At 42.9% G+C, this 20,167-nt stretch overlaps 1 protein-coding gene across 3 annotated transcripts in view; it reads right to left on the reverse strand.

Annotated features, from left to right (window-relative positions):
* Nucleotides 1-18,861, reverse strand: part of arfgef1 (ADP-ribosylation factor guanine nucleotide-exchange factor 1 (brefeldin A-inhibited)) — a 166,085-nt gene extending 147,224 nt beyond the window's left edge. For all 3 annotated transcript variants that reach the window (XR_014552483.1, XM_083632059.1, XM_083632058.1), the window contains exon 1: nt 18,649-18,861. Coding sequence is in view for 2 of the 3 variants with exons in the window: in XM_083632059.1 (XP_083488185.1) it covers nt 18,649-18,772 (124 nt within the window). In the remaining variant the exon portion in view is untranslated. The remainder of the gene's footprint in view (nt 1-18,648) is intronic.
* Nucleotides 18,862-20,167: the final 1,306 nt, after the last annotated feature.

A 20,167-nucleotide genomic window follows, 5' to 3' on the forward strand; every position in this document is an offset into this window, starting at 1 on the left:
TTTTTTATCCTGTTTGAATTGTGCCATGGGGTACACACATGTTAAATTTTGTCAATTAAGAAAGTGGCCATTTGTGGTAAAACTGTGGCAGAGATGGGGACTTGGACTTGGGACTTGGACTTGAGTCGCACTTAAGTCTCACTCACAGTGACTTGAGACTTGACTTGAGACTCGTCCTCAAAGACTTGAGACTTGACTTGGACTTGAGTTTTGGGACTTGTGAACAATCTTTATTTTTTATTAAAAAAATTGGTGCATTAACATTAAGGAAATCTATACTGATGTCATCCAATCAATGCTGATAATGTATGCTAATAGATAAAGGAGTGAGGATAATACAGTACATGCTTTGAATTCCTTAGTTTTAGCTATGCAGTGTTCTAAGCAGACTGGATGGCATGTAACAGATGATAGAACGCTCATCCATAAGAGACTTGAGACTTGACTTGGACTTGTGACCAAAGACTTGAGACTTGACTTGGACTTGAGCTCAAAGACTTGAGACTTGACTTAGACTTGCCAAAAATGACTTGTGAGCATCTCTGAACTGTGGCACTATAAGTTATAGATCATTAGGTTTTCTTCTATATCAGACACAGGTTTGTGTTCCTACCTGACATGTTTCGACGGCAATACTTCCGTCTTCATCAGAGGTGGATTATGGAGGCAGTGGAGATGAGGAAGCGGGCGCAAACCACGATGAACCGGGACGAGGGGGCTTACATGCTTTCCACCACCTGGAGCAGCGTTCTCAAACGGCGGAATGACAGCGGGGGGCGTGGTCGTCCTGTCAAATCTGACAGGACGAACACACCTCTGTAAACAACATCAGCTGTTTAAGGCACGTCACACACCATCTAGTGACACCTCTGATGAAGACGGAAGTATTGCCGTCGAAACATGTCAGGTAGGAACAAAAACCTGTGTCTGATATAGAAGAAAACCTAACGATCTAAGTAAAGTATAGACACTATGAACCTTTTTGGATTACTATAAGTTATAAATCAGAAAGGCTACGCACGGCACAACCAGTTGAGTAAGTGACGTCTCTCCCGCCAGTCCATTGTTGTTGATGGTGTGACGTATAATGTGCGACACAGATGTAGTTGATTCACAAAACTAAACCTTACGTTTCAGTTTCAGGACAAACTGCGACTTTCTTGACATGCATAGTTATCTTTTAAATTGACAAAAGTTAACATGTGTACCCCGTGGCACAATTCAAACAGGATAAAAAAGTAACGTTATCTCTCCGTTCACAACCATTAATATTTTTCACACGCTGCTACAGGGAGAAAAGCAGGAAGTGACGCTTGACTTTGGCTCTCTATTGTGATGAAAGCTTGCTTCACAGACACAGCACAGGGATCTGTCACTGTGAGAGTGGTCTGCACATGGATCATATTATGTATGACTTAACTGTGAGAAGATTGTTCTTCAGAAGGTTAAAAGTAATGGAACACGCGATATCTTTCTGTCTCAGTATTGTTAGCAATTTGGAAGATGGGATTAGCCAAATCTACACTACAGAAGTTATGTAAAATATGTCAAATTAAACCACAATGAACAACAGAGCAGCCTTTTCTTTCTAACAAAAACAACAGCCTTGAAATGAAGATTATGCCTGTTGTTGATTAAATTATATTGACAGTGAGGAGTGGGCGGGCCTATGCTGGTAGATGAGAACTGAATGAAATGACTCAAAGAACACATGAAAAAATGAATCCGACAAAAGCATGTGTGGCCTTCAGCTCAGGCAAACCATCAGATGTGAATGTTGCATGCTGGGTAGTGCAGTGTCAGCGTGGGATGGGCTGCCAGGACTGAATGACGTGATGTTTTAGAGTGCTGAAAGGCTTAATGAATATTACACTGATTACAAATTAAGAAGCATAATTATTTATTTTGGCTGTCGCACACAGTGAGTAATGACCTCATAAACAACAAACACAGTTGGAGTAGGAGCAACTGAGGCCAACAGAACGTAAACATGCTTCAGTAGTGTAATAAAGCCAAACCAAAACACATAGCTCATCATATCGATGTATTTGGACTTTTGTGACCAGTGTATGGAAACAATAGCAGATGTCTCTCTAACAGCATAGCAGCCTATTGTACATAGGCAGTGAATCCAGAGAGCCACGCGAGTGCTGTATCCATCCTCTGGTCTACGCTGAACACACAACAACAGATTTGGCCAATAAGCCTCGGCTAACAGCTACAGTTCTTGAGGAAAGACCGCGTATCTTCAGCGTAATCCTCAATAACAAAAGACAAACCACAGGCAATTAAATAGTGAGCATAGTAAACGCTTCACACACGGTGCTGCGCTCTCTAGCTGCCTCCAGCATGTGAGGTCAATGTGTACATGCAGGAAACTGTCAAATGGGAGGGGGAGGCATCAAGAATCTAGCAGTGGATGCCAACCGCCGTGAAACCGAAGAAGAAGAAGAAGAAGAAGAAGAAGAAGAAGAAGAAGAAGAAGAAGAAGAAGAAGAAGAAGAAGAAGAAGAAGAAGAAGAAGAAGAAGAAGAAGAAGAAGAATCTAGGATGTCAGGTTGCTGCGACCTCTCTATCTGCCCCACAGATCACACACCCTGAGGAGATCACGAGTAATGTGCTGCTCAGTGCTTCAAACTGAGCAGTCTCCTCAAGTGACTACAAGCCTGAAAACAAGCCTGAAAACAAGCCTACATTCAACTTAGCGCTGTTTAGCGATGGGTACCCGAACTCGGTACTTTTACAGGGACTGACCGAAAGGGGGCGGTACTACCGAGTACCAGTTCACATGAAGTCAAACGGTACCTCATTTCGGTACTTGAACGCATCCGAGTAATAGAAAGAGAGTGGGTAAAATAGAAATTCCGACGGAACCTTAAGGCAAGACGCAAGAGCGCGTTACGTCAGTATGTCACACACCTGAAACATCAACAAACAGGACCAGCCGAAAATGTGGCTACACTTTACCAAGATAGACTCAGACAACACTGGTTGCAACATTTGTGATGTGAATTGCAAAGCTGGCCAGGGAAACACCTCAAACTTGAGGAAGCATGGTCAAACACAAGATATATTTAGCTAAATGCTGAAGACCGTAACGTCTTAGATAGGCTGAGGGTGAATGAATCAGATACCGCACCGCAGCTAACGTTAGCAGCACCTCCTCAGCTGTAATAAGTCTTGGAGGACAATGATGACGGAACTTGAGAGAGGCATCGACTTCTACAACATCAGGTAACGTTATTTAATTAGCTAGCGTTAGCTGGATAAGTTGTTTCACTGCCGTTGTGGTTGTTAGATAACGGGGCTTTTCACTGTCTTCACAACGACTGCAAAACAGAGATCGCTAACGTTACTCTTGCTGCAGTAATTGTCAAGGGTTCAACAGAACGTATTTCCTCAGCCTGTATAGTAGCTGTCAACATGAAATAAAAAGCATTTGAGAGCTTAAACCCGTGCCTTTTTATTTGGAAGGGGTACATTTGCCATAATCTTTATTAACATTTCTTAAAATGCATTAGAATCTTTTTATTGTTATTTTTGGGGGTTAAAGATAAAAAAATAATTAATGAACATTAGGGCAAATATAATACGAAAAGCCAAAGGGTTAAGCTCTCAAATGCTTTTTATTTTATGTTTCTATGTGCTACAGAGCCTGAGATATGAAGGCTTGAGTGAATACCGACCGCTCTCTCTGGGAAGTTTGGACTTTTCTTTTTTTTTACAACTGTAATTTTTTTGTTATCAGAGCTTGTAAAGTACCGAAAATGGTACCATTTTGGGTACCGTACCGAATTCCAGGTACCGGTATCGTACCAGTATCGGTTCAAATGTGAAAGGTACCCATCCCTAGCGCTGTTATGTGGTTTGTACAATGCTACCTGTTTTAGCTTGTGTATCTTTCTTCACCTGCAGCAAAAGCCACTTAAACTGTCCAAATCAGTAGTAGGTTTTAAAACAGTGAGTCCATCCACTAGCCCAGTGTGGTTCCCAACCTTGGGGTCACCTGATCTTTATTTTTATTTTTTACACCACACACAATTTAAAACTACCAAAGAGGATTAGGGCCACTTGTGTTTTTTTGTTTTTTTGTTCTGAGTTTAAAATCATGGATTCAGAATAAAGTCAGAATTCTGAGGAAAAAAGTCAGAATTCTGAGATTAAAGTCAGAATTCTGAGTTTACTGTCAGAATTGGGGGGGGGGATCAGAATTCTCAGATTAAAGTCAGAATTTTCAGATTAAAGTCAGAAATCTGAGGGGGGAGGAGCCAGTATTCAGATTTTCAATTCTGAAAAAAAATGTCAGAATTCTCAGATTAAAGTCAGATTTCTGAATAAAAAGTCAGCATACTGTTACATGTGACATCACTGATGATGTCACTGATGATATTACCGATGTTGGTATTTTGAATGTCTGGGGTCCCTAGATTTCCGTGACGTCAAAGTGGGGTCACAAGCCAGTCTCATATGCAGCAAAGCATCGCAGATGAGCTGATGCTGAACACTCAGTCTTACCTTCTCTTCTTTCTTGCTATCAGACAGCTCCTTTCCAAGCAGTGGAAGAATCCTAAGATCCAGGGGTGTTGTCTACGTGCTACGCAGGTATACGCAGTATACACACTGCGAAATTACTCAGATTTGCGTATGCGCACTGGGAAATGCGCTATGATACGTATCGTTTTCAATTTCCATTCATAAAATTCACCCTGTGCGCTCTGTGTGTTACCCTACGTTCACACACAGCACCCAAGCCTTGCCTTTACCCACGCTTTTAAATAGGCGTCCTTTTTAGTCAATGAGGCTGTGTACACAGGGCGCCTCAACGTGAACCTTCCGTGTACCCACGCCTCGCCTGCTGCGCCGATTTTTACGTGAGTTCTATTTTCAAGTCGACAAGGCGCGTGAAGGCAGACTTTTTCTGTCAAGCCAGGAAAGAAAAACGCGACAATATCCGTGGGAAATGGCAAAGTCAACTGAATTTTAAAATAAAATGTTGTTACAGCGTTGAGCAGAGAGAGAGAGAGAGAGAGAGAGAGATTGACGGGTGGCTATCACGTGGGGCTTTCTCCCCGTCGGCAATCAAATCTTCAGGAGACAGAATAGCGACCGAAGAAGCAAGATGAAGCTGATGGCTGAAGCTATTCTGCAAATTTGGGGAGGAACAACAACAAAAAATGGGTCGAATCTCAGCCCACTTCCGGCCGAAACCACGCCCCCCCCCCTGGATCCCCTTGGATCCTAAGATCCAAAGATAATGGGGGCGCCTTGCTACACTTCCATCTCTCACTGCTTAGTTTATGGCAATGTGATAAAGTCACTATATTCTTTGGAAGCTGCTGAGTGACGTTTTAATAATCGAAGAGAAAGGTCGAGTTGGGAGTGAAAATGGCAGACTGTCTCTGGCTAAGGCAGCTCAGTCAGACATATTTAACTCTTTCTACTAGACAAAACGCACGCACGCACTGCTGTCAATTTGCTCATCGAACCGATACCGAGATATAAAAAAATTACTAACATTGGCCGCTACCGATGTGATTGCCGATATCGGACATCCCTATAAACAGGACTTTGAATTTGTAAATTAAACATGTCCAAAGAGGAACGAATAAAAAGCAAACTTGAAATGGCGTCCGGCGTCGTGCATGGCAACTCTGAGACAATAACGGGCTTTAAGCAGTGAGTGGTGCCAGTGCGTGTTGCAGTGATGGTGCTGGGGCTGATATAGTGTAACAGAAAGACTCTCAGTGACGGCAGACAGGAGACTGAGGCAGAGTCAGACACTTTCTCAGAGATGTCTCAGAGCCCCCAGAGAGCTACAGGGGATTATGTAAGTCGTTCAGTATACTAGGTCACCCAGTTGTTTTGATATGTAGTGTGCTACTGTACTGTTGTCGCCTTCATTGCAGAGATGTGTGTGTGGGGCTGAGCTCCACTGAAATGACACTCATAAGTTAAAAATCAGCTTGGACAGCGATATGGTGACTTTATGTACTTTTATGTTAGTATGTTTTTTTACACAACATTGTACAACACTCGGGAGGATTTCACCACTGGATCTGAGAACTCCACAATAGACGGTTTTAACTTGACGACATAATGGCCCGTTCCTTTATCGCAAGCAAATGACTGAACTGAATGACGTTGCGTCCGTTTTGTTAGCGTTCCGTTTGCAGAAAACTGGGAGCTGGGAAATTCACTGTTGAATTGCGTCACATCCGTTTAAACGAGTCAGATCCGTCGCTAGCCAGGCTAGCCATCGTTAGCGATAACGGTTGATAAACAAGGCATTTCGCTGCGTTTTGCACATACAAACAGTGCAGCAACATGTCCACACAGATAGAAGTTAGACAGTGCTGTGTGTGTACAGCTGATTTAATGAGACACAAACAAAACAGAAGTGCTAAACAATTTACTATGATTATAACTACTGTTGTTGCGCGGAGCAGCCATCTTGGATTTTTGAGGTCGGGGCTGCTGAGGCTCCTACGAGTTTGGGAGAAAAAATACGAGCAGTGGTGACGACACCGTTCGAGCTAATGACCTTTGAACCTTCACATTCCCATTTCGCAGTTTTAAAGGAATGCGCCATAAACATTCTAAATTGCCCCTAGCTAACTTCCTGCTGCAGTGCTAGTTCCTATTAGCTGACAGGAAATAAGCCAGGTTCCATCCGTTCCCTAGCAACACAATTCCATGAAAACCATCTATACCAGTCAGACATTGACTAATGCTGCTTTTTAATCAAACGCCCAAGAGCTTCACTCCTTCAAAGCCTGTCCTCGGCTAACCTCTTAACTCATTCACCGCCAGTTTAGGACTGCCAATATTTAGCACAGGCCAAAGATTTTCATAATTGTTGGTCATCTTTCAAGACCCACAGTAAATTATCTATTAGCACCAGAGTGATTTGCAATACCTCAAAATGAAGATGTACGTCTCTGGGTTCACCAGGGAAAAAAAAGTGAGCTTTTAGCATGTTCTGTACTCTACTTATAGCCATTTATATACACCCTGTTTTCACCCAAAATGTCTCTCTGAGAAAAGAAATTGCAGAAAATGGCATTTATGTACAGCACACAATATCATGCAGAACTCGCTCTCAATTCTTTTATTTTGAACTGTATTGACATCAGACATGTAAATATTATTCATTATGACACAAATGACAAAAAAAATATATATATATATTAGGGCTGTGCCGATTCACTTATCTCCCGATTCGATACTATCACGATACTTGGGTGCCGATTCGATATATATTGCGATTCTTAACACATTCAGTGCCAGCGACGCCATATGGCGTCATTAGAAATTTACCGTACAGTGCCAGCGACGCCAAATGGCGTCATAACTCGATTTTTTTTTTTTGACGGGGGGGTGTCGATCTATGCCTCTTACATCGCCTCTTACAATATTCAGAGGTATTGAATGTGTCTAACCTATTTTACAGAACCCTTAGGTGGCGACAGCGCTCTCCAGATGAGAGAACGTGGAGTGAAACACACAGAAGTAGTCATTGGGGGGAAGGAAATCGCATCGCATCCGTCCGTATGCAGCGGCTTCATTGAAGCAACGTTTAGCTGTGCCCCTGCAGCAGCCAATCTGCTATCACAATTGAGCACCTCGATGTCCGCTGCAACAGCCTCCGTGTCCGCTGCAACACATGATCAGCCGTGGATTTGTTATTATTCTCAACTCGAAGCATGGGAGCTGGTACACGCGGCTGTAAAAAAGCAGGATCTAGCTGACTTTTTCAGTGCTGAGCACAGGCAGAGAAAACGAGAAAACAGCAGAGCAGAGAGACACTCCTCCCACAACGGGGGGGGGGGGGGGGAGGAGGAGGGGGGGAGGTGGGCACGCAGAGCCAAGTACACAACACAGACCCAGACAGCAGGACAGGGTTGGCAAACGCAAGCCAGAATATCCGATGCCCACCAGCAGCAAAAGATCAGCAAGAAGCTGCAACCAGCAGCGCATGCAGGCGCCAGCGCTGCTGGTTTCAGCTAAAAATATTATTCTTCCAAACAAAATTCCCTTGCCTTCACTGTTTTATTGAAGGAAATTATTTTTGAGGTGTGACTACATCAGAAAATTAGCTTCAGAGTCAGTGATGTGCTTGAAATGTTTAATTTCACAAAAGGCTCATTATCTCAGCTCGTAGAAAAAAAGCTCTGTTTTTCGTTCGATCAAGCTATCTTCTCCGGCTCATAACTAAAGAACGGAAAATGGGATCAATAAACTTTTTTTTGCAGGTGATAGAAGAGAGTCTCATCGTTATTTGTGCGTGTTCAGTGTTTACATAGTAATTATTAAAGAAATTATATGACTGTTTTAAAATGCATTGCGGCCTATGTGGCACAGCAAGCAACCTTTTGCCCAAGGGCCGTGGCACTGAAAGTGTTAAGTATTGCGATTCTACGATTATTGCGATTCGATATTACGATTTATTGCGATTTTTGTTTCTTTTTTCTTTTCTTTTTTCAGTTTGTTTGCTTTTTACACTAGATTAGAACATGGGAAAAGTTGAATCATACACTAGAGACTAGGGGTGTCACAATATATCGTCCCACGAAATTTCGCGATAGTAAAACGTCACGATATGTATCGTTGAGATGAAATCTCATATCGTGAATTTTTTTTTTTTTTTTTTTTTTTTTTTTTTTTTTTTTTTCAAAAGTAGACAAAGAAACGTCTTTGTTTGTTGAAGTTCAATGTGTGGAAAGTAGTTCAGTTGAACAAGTCTCTGAAGAGACACATGAGAAGTTATACAGGAGAGAAACCATTCAATTGAGTTTCTGGCAAAACTGTTTACTTGACAGGAAAAACTGAAGATGCATAAAAAATAGACTAAGAAAAGTCTTGTTGTTTGAGTTTGAAGAAAAACTGAAGATGCATAATGAGAATTTATACTGCTGAGAAACCTTTTAGTTCAAAGTAAATCTAAGTGACGGTGTAACTCATTCTATTTCAAGATAAGCCTTATCTCCAATCTCATGTTTTTTCTAGTTGTTATTGTAATAACAATTTCCCACAACAGCACGTTTTGTATTTGTGCATTTCAAATAAAATACTACTTTTCCAGTCATATATTGTCATTATTCAAGTAAAAAAAAATATTGTTAAAATCGTATCGTATCGTATCGTTATCGTGAACCCAGTATCGTGATACGTATCGTATCGTGAACTGAGTGTATCGTGACACCCCTATTAGAGACTGTATATTATATATCATGAGTAGGGCTGGGCGATATAGTTAAAAACAGGGGCGGACTGGGATCATAATTCAGGCCGGGCATTAGATACCAAGCAGGCCAGGCCGATATGGGCCGACGTTTGAAGCCCAAAGATGCACCCACTTTAACCCTGAAGTGTAATTATTACTTCAGACTAACTAATAAAGTAATAAAACCACTAGTAAACCAGTAGGCGGCGCCTGGCCTGCTGTTCAGTGAGTGGCCTGACTGCGGGCACAATTTTTTTTTTTTTTTTTTTTTTTTTTTTTTTTTTTTTTTTTTTTGCTTTTGCGATTATCGATTCTGGAATAAAAGATCGATTCAAAAAATCGTGACATTAAAAATCGCGATACTTAGGTGAATCGATTTTTTCTCCCACCCCTAATATATATATATATATATATGAAGTGCTTTTTTTACATTCAACAATACAGTTTGCTCAGTGTGAGTGAGTGTACAGACAGACACACAGACAGACAGACAGACAGACAGACAGACAGACACACACACAGACACAGACACACACACACACACACACACACACACACAGAGAGAGAGAGTTCTGTCCACAGCTGCCTGCAGCTAGATCGCACCTCCTTCCCCCTCCTTCCCCATCAGCGTTTTGCCTCCTCTGCTGCTCGTTTTCCTCCTCTCGTTCGGGCTGGGAGTGGGACGAATGCTGCGACACGAGTCACACGACACAGGAACGGGTCCGCGGCTTGGCTTTGGGACCAGGCGCTGCTGGAACCGGATCGATCATGTTCGTCACGGGTTTGACTAGGCAATCCAGGTTCGCCCTGCAGCAAGGCAGCATTGCAGCGCGCCGAGAGGCGTTTCAATGGCGTTTTTTCCTCTGTACAAGGAAGCGCGTTTCTCTGTTTTTCCTCTTTTCCTCCTTCCTCGTTTCAAACAACAGCTGCGGTATGTGTTTGATAACGTGCTGTCGGCTACCCTTTGAGGATAGGGACCAGATGACATGTCAGAGGCTGGGTAAGTGTTTCAACTACGCGCTGCACTCATAAAAACAAAAACACGTCAAACACGTCTTTGGCGTGGATGGCTATTTCTGATAAGACGTCAAAGACGTCTTTGGCGGTGAATGAGTTAACAAGTTTTCTTCTGCTCTACTGACACAAGGGGGAATGAATACATTGTGTGGGTGGTATAATGTACAACACATCAGAGCAAGTCTAAACAAATGGGACTATATAATAGCCTAAAGGCTTTGGGCTTTTACACTAACTTGCAAGCCTAGAAGTGCTGTAGGGCAGCAACTGTTGGGATAGGTAGGTAGGCTCTGTGGCTGCAGTACAAGACAGTGTCAGTGTAGTGTCAAATTACTCCCATTGCAGAACAAAACCCAGCTTGTTCCGAGCCACAGAGCAAAAAGTCTCCCGGCATGAAATTGACTTGGCTTTCAGAAGGTGACTGCACCGACAATTATTGGATTTGAGTTCTTGTTTTAATTGTTTAACTGTTTGCCCGTGTATTATTAATGAACACTCAAGTTTCGGAAAATACACCTGCTACTAGTGTCCTCTAGAGAGAGAGTGGCGTCAGCGGAGGACCAAAATGCGAGACTCATTAGCCAATGAACAGCCAGGAATGGGTCTCGCGCTACTTTTGCATGCTAAAATAAAGCTGATAATGTACAATTTGATTCAAGGGATGAAAAACCCTTTCAAAGTACAACACAAACTCTCTATTTTGCTGCAACTCGACAGTGCTGCTTTTTTTACTCAAGAGTTCCAGGACCTTACTTCCTGGAAAAAAAACTGGTCCATTGGAGTGAATGGAGATGTCGGAACTCACCAAGGCCCTCAAAAATAAACTTCAAATATCTCAAAACAAACTAGTACGGCTGTTACACTCTCTCCATCCCAGAACCCACCTCCTGCCTGGCCATTTTTCCAGCCTCAGATGGCTCAGAGTGGAGGAAAGAGTGAACCAAATCAAGCTGTGCCTGGTCCATAAGATCTTGCATAATATGGTCCCGAAATATCTCCAAAATTATTTCACCAAGGTAAATGACGTTCATAACTACTCCACCAGAGGGAGCTCCCACAATGTTGTCCCCATTAAATTTAAGAGCTGTATGAACAAAAACTCTTTCAAATACTCAGCCGGGCTGTTGTGGAACAGCCTTCCGGACAGCCTGAAGATGATTAACACCTTGAGCAGCTTTAAAATCGCTCTCAAAATCTGGTTCATGACTGGTGCGGGTATGTAAATGTAAATATTTTTGAGTATTGTTAATTTATAGCCTGTTTAAAGTTATTTTATTTATTTTAGTCAGATTGGTTTTTTAGCCTTTTTAATGTGTTCTTTATTTTCGGGATTGGGTCCTGTTTCAAATGTCTTTTTATATTGCTTTTGTTAAAACTGTTTTAACATCTTAAATGGTTTTTTTTAATAGTCTATAGGTGGAAGTAGTTTTATGTTTCTTTATTGTTATGTCTGTTTTTATGTCGGTCTGAGTCGTCTGTCCGAGACCAAGGACCACAATGGAAACAAGTCCTCGGACTTTATTGTGTTTTTATCCTTGATGGTGATGTATGAGTGGCCTTTATATTTTTGTGTATGATGTGCTTTACTTTTGTCATTCATCGAATAAATCAATCAAAAAAATTCTATTATAGATCTCTGCAGCAGGATAAACCTAGCAACATTTTTTTCCCAATTTCCGGTCAGGATTTTTCAAAATAAAAGACGTTATTCAAACTCGCTAAAATACAGAAATTGAACTGAAGTCACGGTAATTGAATACACATACCATTGGAAAATGTTATATTGCATTGTTGACAGCTGTTGACATTGGTGGAAATGCAAAAATCCAGGCTTTCTGTGCTCTCCCAGAGGCCATTGAAAGATGCCGATTTCAAATAAATATTAAAAATCAAAAGTCAATCGTGGCAAATCAAACTCCCTTGATACATGTACTAGGGGGACACAAATTTACACACGTGTCGCTACAAGGGCAGGTTCCTATGACATATAAGATGTCCCCCTACATGTATCAAGTGAGTTTGATTTGCCACGATTGACTTTTGATTTTTAATATTTATTTGAAATCGGCTTCTTTCAATGGCCTTTACCTGGTCTGAGAACGGCAAGCCTGGATTTCTGCTTTTAATGTCAACAACAATCAAATTTACACACGTGTCGCTACAAGGGCAGGTTCCTATGACAGATAAGGTGTCCCCACATGTATCAAGTGAGTTTGATTTGCCACGATTGACTTTTGATTTTTAATATTTATTTGAAATCGGCTTCTTTCAATGGCCTTTCAAGAAAGGAAAGCATTTCAAGCATTTCAAGAAATAACATAGTCTCCTTTGTATTTGTTCTGCTGGTCAATTTTCATTCAAATATTAAACTAGAGGTTCATCTTAGTGTTTTATGTTCATTACGTTGGGTCTTATAGCTAGATTACCACTTTATTATTTATTGTAAAAACCAAACTTTATCGTGCTTTTATTCTGAAGGCAAAATCACTAAACCGTAGGGCTGGGATGGATCAGAAAACCCACGGATCGGATCGCGTGACGGATTTTGAGCCACGGATCACGGATTTTTCGGATCAGCAAAAAAAAAAAAAAAAGGCTATATCAGATTTTTTCTCTCAAAATTAGATTTTCGATTTGAATTTTTAATACTATTATACTTCTCTAACCATTTGTTGCCCTGCACAGCTCAAAAAATATTTTTTTCTCATGACACAATTTATGCTTTTACTCTGAAGGCAAAACAACCCAACTTCCTGTTTTAGGCTGCACTGCGCCTAACTTCCTGCCTGTTGCTTGCTAACGTAGTCACATGACACGGGTACAGACCAGACCGGGTGAGTCTGGAAACATAACGTTGATGCTACGTTATGCTACTCGGTGGCCCCACGTGTTGTTTTGTTGTTATGTGTCCAAGGCAACATTTCACCGTCCGGTGATAATGTGTTCGTGAAACGTGTGCGCGTGTGTGTGTGTGCGTGTTGTGGCTCCCGCTATCTTGTGCAGCGCGCAACATGCTGCTCGCATTCCTGTGCTTTTTCAGAGGTGTTGAAATAAGTTTGCTGTCTTTAGTAGCCACTAGCCACAGCCTTCAGAGAGACTTTACAGCGAAGGGATGAGGAAGCTCACTTGTGCTTGCCATGATGATGCCTGTCTGTGTCTGGCTGCGCTGCAGGCGTTCTCATACACTAACGTTAAACGTTAAATTAAATGAAAGGGGGGGGGTCCGCGGACCACGACGTTCCGAACCGTGTGCCGAACCGTGGGGGCTGATCCGTACGGGTCACGGATTATCCGTGATCCGTCCCAGCCCTACTAAACCGGAAGTAAAATTGTGGGAGATTGTTGCTTAGTTCACGGAGATCGGCTCTGCCTGCTACCAAATAGCTCATTGATAGTATAATAGATCTGGATAAAGTGAGCGTGACGTCACCCATTGGGTTTTGATGGAACAAAATGAGGCTTGAATCCCCGCTTCCTGCTCATCGTTGATTGGTTGAATGGATTAATTCTACACGGAAGTACGGGGAGAGAGGGCTGTTAAAACACTAGTAGAAGAAGAAGAAGAAGGAGGGGGCAGCTGCCCCTAGCGGCTGCCGGGGGAGTTTCCGAATTTGTCTCACAGGCTTGAACTGACTGCCATCTTGTTGTTCGCTTCAGTTTGCTAGCTTGCTCGCTGGCTGGCTGGTTGCAGTGGTGAAATGGTCCAGGACAACAAATATAATAACTTTTAGTCCGAAGGTATGGGCGAGTAGGAGTCCAGCCAGCCGACCACCGTCTTGTCCGGGGCCTGGCCAAGAGACCATGGTGTGGTGTGATCCTGGTGCATTGTGCCTGGTGTGAGCCTCCAGCCTGCTAGCTGCTGCTAACCCTCCACAAGGTAAACTGCTATTATACTTATCTCTGGGCAAACTCTAAACTGTATAACTGAGGTGGATTTGGTCGCGCACTTGGTGCTCTGCTATGTTGGACTCGTTGGACTCTTTGAGTGATGCTCATGTTTGTAAGCTAACGCTAGCTCGATTAGCATCGTGTGCTAACGTGTGAGCACCGTTATAGCATACTTTAACTGAAATTTGGTGGCGTTATGTTATAGTAATTAATATAACACGGTGTCGTTTGTTTCTTCAAGGGATGGCCGTCGGAGTACCATGGTGGAGCAGGAACAGCACAACAGAACAGAGGCACATTGTCCCTTGGTCAAATTATTTGTGAAAATGAATGCTACGTTTTGATTCCCATGTGCATATTACTGTGAGAATATTGCTGATCATCAGTTGTTCAACCTAAGATATTGCAATAACATAAGCCAAATGCTGACAGATTTGAGACTTTTGATAGATTTACTTTGAACCATTTGGTATGTATCTGCTAGTGTGTTTTTGTCAATAAACATTGCCAACAAAGAACCTTGTTGTGTAGGCTATGTGCTAAAGTAAATCATGTACCCGAATGTACCGCAAATATCATAGAACGAGCCCATTATAGTTGTCTGGTCAGAGCAGGCAGGTTGTTAATAAGATGTGATATAAAGATATTTGATGTCGAGTGAACCAGCTTCGACCAAATGACCAGGAAGAAGAATGAAGATGGAGAACCAACCGACTGCTTCAAATCAACGAATGATTTATATTTATTGAAATATGGTTATCTGTAACAATTCGACATAAACAAAGGCTACACCATGCAACATATATTTTGATATAATTCAAACTTAAAGAATGGTTAATTTTCCACCATGGTAGGCTGGACTGCTGTGAAATGGTTACCTATATTTGTATCAAGTGTTGCTTGGTAGATTATCTATATATGCCTAATTTACCAGTAGACATATTCGTGCAAGACCTTAGGCTATGTTGAGTTCTATCGATCTGATAAAGTATGTTTTAATAAGGATGACAAATTGCTGAGCTTGGCGGATGCCTCAAGACAAGTGTGTATCATTTTTAAATGTCCAATACCATACAAAAGAGCAAATTGAACAAACGACCAACAGCATTCAAGTCTGCAAAAACTTGTGATGTTGTCACGTTAACATATAACCTTATGACGCTTACTGTATAACATGGACAGACCATTTAACGTTAGGCTACTTTACATACCGTTAGATAACGTTAAATGGTCCGCCATGTTATGAGCGTCACGTTACATGTATGCCATCTATACAGTTACGTGTGTCTACTAACATTATTAAAATATCATAAAGTAGCGCTATTTTCTGATAATTTGCTAAAGTATTACTTGTTATTTGCTAGCATTGTTTTGCTAGGTTTTCTTATTCGTGCACTTTCCGCAGACTAGATGCCTTTGCGGCACATTGCTGCCTCTAACGGGCGGAAGTATTACTGTTCCCCAATATCCGAAGTATATTTTCCTCGAAATGGGGCTATAATTAAAAAAAACTGGGGCCTTGAGAGCATGAAAAATACTTGAAATTGTTTTTTCAGACCATAAACTCATTTGTAAAGTGTTTATTTAAGACAGAGACCGAGAGAGAAGTTGGCTCGTTTCACATAAGCCCTTTTCCCACATGCGTACCGGAAAATTACCTGTAAGTCAATATCGGACATTTCCCTGAATTTCCCTTCACACCTTAGCGCGCGCATATGGGAATCTAGTCGTCAAATAGCCGGTATGTTGGGGGGCGGGGGGAGCTTATTTGGGGGGTCGGCAAAACTTCACTCAGTCCTCCGTACTTCCGCAGCAGCCTGACACAGGACAGACAAAGCGAGAATGGCAGAGGCTTGCAAGGCAAGCTGCCCAACGCTTGTAGCCTATGTATGTAGAGAAAGCAAATGCACCAAGCGAAATGTGGAAGTAGTTTGCTTTGATGTGCGCGAATGATTAGATGATGCACTTTGAAGAAGTTGGGATCCGTGTCTGAGAGAAATAGTTGCTGGTTCGATGTTTATCCGTTCACCTGCGTCGCGTTGAAGCACTTTTTACAGACTGGCTTCGTTTGATGTGTCCGGGGTTGCCTTCGGAAATCAGCAAGCTGACATACTGCTCTTATTAGGCTATCACAAGATAATTTCGCCAGTTTGCTTTAATGTGCGCGAATGATTAGATTATGCCCGCTGGAACATTAAGCAACGTGTGTAGGCTACACTTCGCCCATGATTGAAGGACCGCTGTCACGGAAAATGACTGGACCCGTTTCCACTTGCGTCCCCTTAACACATTGAGTGCCACAGCGCTTCAGTAAAATTGTCTGCAGCCTGTGCCAGATTCACTTCCATTCAGTTGAAAACAGCTATAGAATTTTTTCTATTATGGCTATATTAACGGGGCTGGACTTTAATGAAACATTGAACACTCCTGCTTCTTCCAAAGAAGAAATTTTGTTTCTAGACAGTTCCATTATGAAATGACAGCCTCTCAAAAAAGTGCACTTTCAAGGGTTTTCTGTCGTTTTTTTTTACTTTCCAAGATATAGTCACTTTTATGAATACCTTTTGCACTCTAATTTCGAGCACATTCACTGACTCTGGCTGGTGTTTTCTGATGTGGTGGCATGGTGCGGTTTCTGTGCAGCCTGCGTGCCCACCCCCCCCTCTCCACCTCTGAGCTGCGGGCTCCTCCCACACGCACAGAGTTTGTTTTCTCGACTCCGTTTTTGCCCCGGACGGATCCCAGCGCCCATCAAGGAAATGATGCGCGCTGGCAAACGCGACTGAACGAAAAGGCTTGGCCGTTCGGCTTCGGATGCTGGCTTTCTGGCAGGAAATCGTGTGGAGATAGATAGAAGCATAAGAGCTCAGTTGTGAGCGCGGATGCAGCCGAGCCCACTCTCCGCTGCAGACAGAGCAATATATACGGCTCTGGCTGAAGCATGCATCGGTTTCCTCTTTGATCACATCTTTCCCTGCTGTCTCATGCACAAACTAAAGGATCTGAGGTGGGTGGAGCAGCTCCAGTGACGATGTTTAAGGTGGCGCTGTGTGATCCCTTGAAGGGATTCATGGTCACTGGCTAGGTACGACCTTAAACAGCAGAATTATGGAATAATATGAATTATGATTTTAGGACGTCCACAGACGTCCTTGGCACTCCTCGTTACTTTTTTTTAGGACGTGCACAGACGTCCTTGGCACTCAATGTGTTAAGAGCATACCGCTCTTCTGACTGGCTCGAAACTGGTGAAATGTCGGGGACGACGGGGTCGCGCTTATACCGGCACGACGCCTTTCTCACATGCAGGCATTACACCACGTTCCGGTCATTTTGCGGTACAAAGCGCATGTGGGAAAAGGGCTATAGAGTTGAATGGACGTTCAGGGGATGATGCTACACAAGCTGCGCCCCCCACTGGCCATTTGAGAGTATGGCAACTTCCGCATCGGCCTCAAAAAGAGACTGGCTGTAATGGGGACTGAAATAGCTGCATCAACAACAATAGAAATGGCCGTAGTAGACCATAAGTTAATTGATGTTGCCTTCAAAATAAAACTCTAAATATGTCACAAGAGGGATGTCACTTTTGGAATATTTATTATAGTGAACAATACACATTTTTGAGGGGGGATACTGTACCTGCGCATCTTGATTTAAAATAGACTCTCCATCCTACATTATATTAGTCTTTATTTAGCCTACAGCTTGATACTCTGAAGTAGCAAAGTAGCCTACACACAAAACAAGCGTTGGTTACACAGGTCTTTATTTTGAAAGCCGTGACCGGAAGTCTTATCGGTTTTCACTCTGGAGCACTTGGCAGTCGTCTACCAAACAAATAGGTGACAGCTGTTACCTTTACAGTAGGTCCCGCTCGCTTCTCAGACGGGGTTAAATGTATGTGGAGTGGAGACGAGTGGGACAGTCGGGAGGAGTATTATTCATCAAAGCGGTTATGTAGCACATCTCGAACACTCCCTGCTGTAACGTTACTGACAGGACATGGCTACGTCCTCCGAGCCTGTACCTACCAGGAAGCGAAGCATCCCACCTTTTATGCGATTTGCTAGCTTGAATAAAATCAGACTGTAATAAATAGTTTACTCTGTCCGAGTGTATTGGTGTTGTAGTCTGTTAGCCGGGTCGTTCAAGGGACATACTCGTCTCGACTGTAGCAACTTTCTTTTCTGTCTGGCCTTTCTTAAATCGCTGTTATTATAGTTTCACAGCAGCGGTAACGTTTAACGTGACAGGCTCGTTGCAAACCACCCACCCCTTTTGCACCATTTCCGCGTTTTGATTTCCATGGAGTCAGTGCCACGTAGATTAAATACATGGATTTTTGCAGATGTTTCACGTATTAAACAAGAAGGCCAACACGAAAACATGTTGTCAAACGCTGCGACATTAACGACATAGCATAGCAGGTGAAGCGGTTAATAAGTGAAGGCGTGCATGACGTATCCGAATCAATGGATCCAAGACAGCGAACATGTCACGTTAACAACATAACTTACCCAATGCCACCTCGCAGGCTTTGCGCAGTTGAGAGTGGTGAGCCTTTTTCACCTCCTTGTCGGCCAGGATCTTTTCCAAAGCTCGGGTGAGGAACATGTTTTTCGTCTTTTTGCCCTCAAACATGTCGCACCGGAATTTGGGGGCGAGGTCTGCCTGGTCCCGAGGGGCTGCAACCGTGTCGAAAATAGATGTATTCCTTGGTAAATGACAGCCGCAATGCCCCTAACAGACAAACATAAATAAACACAGAAGGTGGGGTAAATCCCTCAGATTTCCATTAGCGACCTGCCTCCTGCGCCATGTTGGAGAGAGGAAACGACGTCACGTACGTTAGAGAACGGGCCGCAGTGAGGCAGCAGGGAGAGAGAGAGAGGAGGGACAGACCACAGACGAGGGAGAGAGAGACAGTCAGACAGAAGAGAGAGAGAGAGAGAGAGAGATATTGTCATGCGTGAGCGTGAACCAAGCATCTCAGGCAGCTTCCATAATGATGTAAACTTGAAGTGGGTTCGGGGGACACCCAGGGATCCTTGGGAGGGTTCCAGCCAGGGGGTCCCCAGCAAAAAGGATAATTTATTTTCACTAGAATTCCAACCACAAGTAACATAATAACCAAGTGTATTTTGGTCATGGGTTTCATACACTTTCTGTAATAAATCATCTAAAATTGTGACAACCCTCCCACTCTCCTGGCCCTGTCTGCATGGTGTTGGGGTCATCAGGCTGATTGGGTGCACCTGGGCCCAGTGCACTCATTGGGCTTAAGAATATCATTCAGTCTCTCTCCCTCCTCACCTTTTGCACCATTTATTCTGTTTGTTTAATGTAGTTTGTGTTAATTATTTTCCCTTAGTTTTAGTTGATCAATTATTGCTTTAACTCTTATGACTCCCCTCATATGTTACAACCATAGAATGTATAAATATATGGACATTACAGGTTACAACCCAGCTCAAGGAAGTAACACATGAGGACTCCTCATGTGTTACTTCCTTGAGCTGGGTTGTAGTCGAAGAACAGAACAAAATGTGCATCGGTGAGGAGGGAGAGAGTCAAGTCGCAGTGGTTGGTTGCAAGTATAGTTGCAAGTTGCAGCTAGTCTCACTCTCATCCTGAATCTTTGTCTATAACGATCCCAAAATCAGGCTCTGTCCTACAAGACAGGGCCAGGAGAGTGGGAGGATTGTCACAAAAGTTAAAATCTTATCAAATGGAGGACCCTGGCACAACATCTTAGAAAAAAGTTTGACAACCACTGCTCTATTCTACTGTATTGCACTGAATGTGTACATTTGTGCATACACAAATAGCCTAGCCTATAGCCTACTACCAGGGCTATTGTAAATATAGACAGTGTTGTTGCACTGGGGCCCCTGTGGTAGAGGGGCCCGTGGAGAGGCTCTCCAACAACAGGCCCTTGCGAATGAATCATTGCCACCCCAGAAATACGCCTGTGTTGAAATAAGAACACGCATTAGATCTAAAGTGGTGCCATTTGCTATATATGCCCTCGAGAGG

This window comes from Poromitra crassiceps (genome assembly GCF_964638095.1).
Source record: "Poromitra crassiceps genome assembly, chromosome: 2".
Lineage (NCBI taxonomy): Eukaryota > Metazoa > Chordata > Actinopteri > Beryciformes > Melamphaidae > Poromitra > Poromitra crassiceps.